The 6,000-nt window shown below is 31.2% G+C and overlaps 2 protein-coding genes across 2 annotated transcripts in view; one reads left to right on the forward strand and one right to left on the reverse strand.

Annotated features, from left to right (window-relative positions):
* Positions 1–1,187: 1,187 nt before the first annotated feature.
* LOC108573211 (putative uncharacterized protein DDB_G0282133) lies at positions 1,188–3,796 on the reverse strand. Its single transcript, XM_017935601.1, has 3 exons — positions 1,947–3,796; positions 1,574–1,811; positions 1,188–1,460 (listed from the first exon to the last, which is right to left on the reverse strand). The coding sequence occupies exons 1-3, from the start codon at positions 3,794–3,796 to the stop codon at positions 1,188–1,190; spliced, it is 2,361 nt and encodes a 786-aa protein (XP_017791090.1).
* A 440-nt stretch (positions 3,797–4,236) lies between these two features.
* The window catches only part of LOC108573276 (uncharacterized protein C18orf8), a 4,025-nt gene continuing 2,261 nt past the window's right edge, over positions 4,237–6,000 (forward strand). The window contains exons 1-7 of the mRNA XM_017935673.1: positions 4,237–4,514; positions 4,578–4,883; positions 4,949–5,123; positions 5,240–5,399; positions 5,493–5,598; positions 5,696–5,849; positions 5,926–5,989. Coding sequence (XP_017791162.1) covers positions 4,404–4,514; positions 4,578–4,883; positions 4,949–5,123; positions 5,240–5,399; positions 5,493–5,598; positions 5,696–5,849; positions 5,926–5,989 — 1,076 coding nt within the window. The 5' untranslated portion in view covers positions 4,237–4,403. The remainder of the gene's footprint in view (positions 4,515–4,577; positions 4,884–4,948; positions 5,124–5,239; positions 5,400–5,492; positions 5,599–5,695; positions 5,850–5,925; positions 5,990–6,000) is intronic.

Below are 6,000 nucleotides of genomic sequence, written 5' to 3' on the forward strand. Positions count from 1 at the left end.
TGTTAGCTTTGTTCTGATTCAATTTATTGAAAAAATATTTTGAAAAGATGTTTATAACACCTAGTAAATTGTTAAATAAATGTATATGTATACAATTATATATACAATATTATACAAATTGTGTAATATATATATGTATATATTTTTATACAGGGTGAGTCACGCAGCAATTGGAACGTGTTCTATCTCTTATTTAATAAGGGATACAAAAATGTTGGAAAAGAGAAAGTCGAATGGTATAAAAAGATCTTCCTATGGCTTCACTTTTTTCGTAAGTGCAATGATGCACCTTTTTGTTACGTAGATCGACTCTTCGGAATATTTCGTGTACAAAGGTATGGAGGTATGATACTAGAAAAATCAATACTTGGTGAAATCTTTTAAAGTTTTTGTAAGCATGTAAATGCTTTCTATGTGACGGTGGAATGTTCAAACACCTTCTTGTATAAAGCATATGTTGTATCAAAAATTTGAAATATCGCACAAAGTATTGATTTTTCTAGCACCATATTGTCCTGCTTTTATACGTAACATATTTCGAAGAGCCGATCTATGTATTAAAAAAATATGCAGTTTCATTTTAAGAAAACATATATATGCTCTTTTTAGGTGCATCGTTATACTTACGAAAAAAGTGAAGGTGTAGGCAAATAAATCTGATATTATTCAACTTTTTATTTTAGAACTTTTTTCTATCTCTAACCAAAGAGATATAACCCGTCCCAATTACTGCATGACTCACCCTGCATAACATCGTGTACAACTTCATTTTTTAATATGAAAATAATTGTTACAATTGGACAATTTGAATCATATTTAACTTATTTTTAAGAAAACAAAATTTAATCTACATATTGAGCACTTGGGAAAACAGCGATTCTGTTTCGTTTTTCAGTACAATTATATGGATTAATTTATGGTAATATATAAAATTAATAATTTTAAATAAAAAGTTACAGTTTATTTTTGCTAGACATAATTAAATTATATCTACATTAAATAGATATCACATATGTATGTACATATATACAAAATTGCAAGAAATATAATCATGCGTGCAATTGTTAGAACGACAACTGCCCGCTTAATTGTCGCAGTTTAGTTCTGAACCTATAGGCAGTATTATATTTTAGACATGATTTGTTCTTGATGGCAAGTATTATTTTATACATACTTTATAACTTTTATCAATCTATCGAAGGTCGTTGATACTGATTGCATGGTTGTAATTCACCCAATGTAATACAATCTAAAACCCATGCTTCTTTCAAACCTCCTACACCAATCAGAATTTTTGCTGTTTCTGGATTTTCAGTAATACAACCGCCTGCAGCTTTTATGAGGCCTTTCAGTACATCACAAGGTGGTGTTGTACTCTTTTGAACATTTATATATCCACAAGCAGTAAACAATTCTGAAATATAGGCCTTTCCAAACAGCTGTCTATCTTTCCGATTTTCCTGCAAATTGCAAGATATATTACTTATTATATTACATATAATATACATAATATATAGTTAACCATGTACATAATACATATGTATGTCTTGATATAATTGTACATTTCATTTACCAGTACTGCTTTTGAAAAATGCGCCATTTCATAGTTTTCTGGATTTAACCATGCATCATTTTCTAAAGATTTTAAAACCCATTCGAGGCTGACAATCCAACAGCCTCGTATGATACCATGTAGCAGATTTACTGTACGTACACCCGTACTTACAACATGTGTCGTACGTTTTGTAACATTTGATTCAATCTTTGCTAAACCGAGAGCTCCAACGACGCTTTTAACCACATCCTTATCTCTGCAAAAAGAACACACCTCGCAACAGTTAATATTTAATTGATATATAAAATAAGGTAATTGTAAAAAGTACCTGATTATAAATATCTAATTTATAATTTTATAGTATATTATATAGGATAAGAAGGTTACTTACTCATTAGATAAACCTGTTGCAACAATATTTATTCTCTGTATTTGTTTCCGCGATGACCTTTTCAGAGACTGAAAATCATTCGTTGAACTTCTTTTCAGAGTACAAACGTCTGTTTCTATTTCACTAAAATTATCTTTGTTTTCTTCCAATTTTTTTAAAATGTCTTCATCAACAATTTTTTTAACAACAATTTTTTTACTAATTACCTTTTTCGGTTTTTTTATTTGCTTTTTCTCATTGTAATCTTGATTTTCTTTTCCCTCACTCTGTTCTATGTTGTTGATATTAAATTTTTTATTACATTTATTCCTTCTTTTCTTGTGCTTTTTTCTAAGTATTAAGTGTCCTAAAGGTGAACACTCTTTTTGTACTGGAGAAAATGATGCTAACTGTGAACATTCACCAAGAGGTAATAGTTTTCTTTTAGATTGTCCTTTGTCAGAGAATGATACTAAATGTTTCATATTTCGATCCTTTTTTGATTCACTAGTATTTGTTGATTTTTCAACGTTCACAGATGTTTGTGTTTGAACATGTGACATCTCACAACATGAATTGTTCAAAATAATCGTGTTATTTACAATGCCACTGCATTCACTGGTATGATCTTTATGTAAAACTATTTGATCTTGTTGTTGCATTTTACAGTTTTTTACTTTTTGATCGTTAAAATTGTTGTTCTCAGTATTACATGAATTAAAGATATCCTTTTCATTCCCCATTAAACTTATGTCCTTCATTGTGAAATCAACTATATTACTTTTTTGCAATTGATTTGAAATATCTAACGATGTATTCATTTGTAATGAAGTAGAAATAGTATTTATACTTTCTTGTGTTTGCAAAACTATCGAATGCATACCTTTCAGTGTATTTTCCAAACTTGCACATTTTTTCTTCTTATGGTTTTCCCATTTATATTTATTTGTACTTTTGTTATTCTGATTTTCCACATCAACTGATGTGTTAACATTTAAGGAAGTTTGTACTGTATTTACACTATCTGTTTCTAAGCTTTTACCACTTAATCTAAGCTTACAGTTTATATTGTTAAGGGGCAAGTTATTTGCATTTTGAAAATATACATCATTTTCAATATCTGATACTTTGTTGTCTATCATTGTGGAACAGCCAATTGGTACCACTGTAAAAGCATTTTCACCTTCAGAAATTTTTGAAGTGCAAAGAGAATCACCCTTACAAACTATAGAGCAATTAATTCTATGTCTGTTTATTTCATTGGAATTATTAGATATTTCATATTTTTTTGTTAACATATTGCTACTGCTATAATTATTACTGTTTGATTGTAACATCCACTGTTCAGAAGTATGACATTTTGAATTAATCTTATCATCATTATTGTTTGTATTATTTACATGTTTAAATAATTGTCTCTTCTTTAATCTGTTTTGCTTCTCCTGGTTGCTAATATTCTTATTTTTGCATTCATCTCTTACTGTACTACCTATACTTTGATTTAAACTGCTTTTTCCATTTTTAGTGCTTAGAATTGTACACGTCTTAATAGATAATTCATCTTGTTCAAGGAATATTTGCTTAGTTTTAGCTACAATGGTGTTCTTTAACGTTTCACAATTTTTATGTAAAGTAGCATTGTCTTTATCTATTTTTTCTAAAATTATGCTTACGTTTTTTAAAGGAATGTTAGAAGAAAAATTTCCATTATCGATATCAGACCCAGTATCTATTCGTTCGAGCGAAGCATTATTAGAATTTTGTAAGTTTGAGTCACAGCTTAAATTAACTTTCAGTGAGCTACGTTGACGTCTAAATCTACTATTACAATCCAAGATTGTCTCGATCCTCTTGCTTTTGTTTACCTTCATTATTTACATTTTTAGTATTAAGCAGTTTCAAAGGATTTTTTAACTTCTTTAAAGCATCTTCATAATTAGTTGGAAATAATATACGTAGTATCAGTTATTTGAACAATCACATAACACTCGCAATCACAACGTAACACATTATTTGTCATAGTTGCGATTGTTATTGTTAGTTTTGTATTTCTATAAAGGATATTTTCAAAACGTTTAAACACGCTTAATCAAGCATACCGATGTTCTTGAAGTTGTCCATTATCATATGCATGTATGCACAACACAAGAGAATATTTAAAATGACCAATTTAATAGAATGAGTATTTTCTTTGTGAGCTTATTGGACATATATAGAGAAATTTCTAAATATAATTTTGAGGATTATTAGATATTGTATATTCTACATATCAATTGAATATTACAGAGTATTTTACGAAATGTCATGTATATATAAGGTTGATATCATTGAGGAAAAGGGTACAACTTCAAGATGGTAAAGTGGTTCTCAATGTTCCGAGCGGTGACAGAACGTCATCTTTGTATGCATAAATAACTGATCTGTATTCATTTGATAAGTGTGTACGAGTATCTGTCAAAAACGGGAATTGATTTTAATATGGAAACTACCAGTCATGATGACTATTACTTGGAATTATCTTCTGATCCAATTAAATTTGAATCAGTCAGCTGTGTGACAAATGTCTTCTTCGATGAATCGAAACAACAGGTTAAAAGTTTATTCGTTTTACGTAAATAGGGTAATTTCGATGTAAAACTTGTCTGTTTACAGGTATTCGCAGTCCGATCAGGGGGTGTAACAGGTGTATCAGTGAAAGGACCAAATCAGAATATAAATTTTCGAATGGAAGATAAGGGCGCAGTGATTTCTATTAAATTTTCTCCCGATATGAATATACTAGCGGTACAACATAACAACTCTTCGGTCGAATTTATTAATTATTCCCCGGTGACTGGGCTAGATAATATTGAATATTCGCATTCGTGCAAAGGAAAAAATGCCACTATATTGGGATTCGTTTGGACACACGGAAACGAAATATTGTTCGTAACCGATTACGGAGTCGAGTTGTTTCAAGTATGAAAAAATTTGTATGTATATATATGTGTATATGCGGTTAAAAAAACGTTTAATTGTTTTAGGTGAATCCAGAGAAACGGAACGTCAGAGTTTTAAAATGTTTAAGCTTAGGAGTAAATTGGTTTGTGTTTTGTCCTCAGAGTTATTTGGTATTATTATCGTCCGGTACAGTAGGTAATCAGATGCAAACATTGCATGTAACACCTGGAAATCTTCATAAATTGACGAAATTTGAAGGTAAGACATTTAAAGAGGTTCATATATTGATCGGTTGATATACATATACATACATGTATATCTATGCAGATGTGTGGTGATAGTCGTAGCGATAATCCATGATAAAATTTTTTTAGTGGAACCTGGTACAACGAAACCAGGCAAGCTGGCCGTTTACGACAGAGACGTAGCACTAGCAGTTGTATATGGAACGCCGTGCATTATTTTGTTACGTCATCAACCAATTACTAATCGTTCGACGGGGACTGCTTCTGTATACGTATATACCGTTCATAAGTATGCTTTTGACAATTATTATTAATTAATTGAAAACCGATTTGATACCTACTGCTCGATACGTCTGTATTGTGTTTCTATACTTTCAAGTAGAATGACAACGATCAAAAGAAGTCATATCTTAAAGCTCGACGTCAGCGGTAAATTTGCCGTTAACGTTGTAGATAATCTTATTATTGTTCATCATCAAACCACGAAAGTAAGTAAACAGGGCAGAGTGGGTGGAGAAAGGAAGAAATTTAGCGTGTAATGCGTAACTGACATTCTGCGGCCTCTCAAACGCCTTACCTTTTCAGACTTCCATGATTTTCGATATTATGTTACCGGGTGTCAGCGATGGTATTGTAATGCATCATACTAGCTTGGTACCAGCGATGCCGATCAAGCCGTATAGTTTGAAAGTTCCAGGAGCAACGTTATCAAACGAAACGTATCAACCGTGCCAATTGTGTATCCTTGATAACAAAGATAGGTGTTCCTGCTCTCTTTGCATTTTCCTCATATTTTTCCTTAATATTACACGTAGATGCGCCAAGTTGGGTCGTTTTTCAGCCAAACATAATAATCGATGCGAAACTGGGTTGTGTCTGGTAGGTCTTGT

Source organism: Habropoda laboriosa, unplaced genomic scaffold (assembly GCF_001263275.1).
Source record: "Habropoda laboriosa isolate 0110345459 unplaced genomic scaffold, ASM126327v1 scaffold134, whole genome shotgun sequence".
Lineage (NCBI taxonomy): Eukaryota > Metazoa > Arthropoda > Insecta > Hymenoptera > Apidae > Habropoda > Habropoda laboriosa.

What these genes read in the sequence shown, in the direction of transcription:
- LOC108573211 (XM_017935601.1), bottom strand. Translation starts at nt 3,796, where the DNA reads ATGAAGGTAAACAAAAGCAAGAGGATCGAGACAATCTTGGATTGTAAT. An exon ending in GCAACAGGTTTATCTAATGA is followed by an intron (nt 1,812 to 1,946) that starts GTAAGTAACCTT and finishes TTCTTTTTGCAG; the next exon opens with AGATAAGGATGTGGTTAAAA. An exon ending in ATTTTTCAAAAGCAGTACTG is followed by an intron (nt 1,461 to 1,573) that starts GTAAATGAAATG and finishes TGCAATTTGCAG; the next exon opens with GAAAATCGGAAAGATAGACA.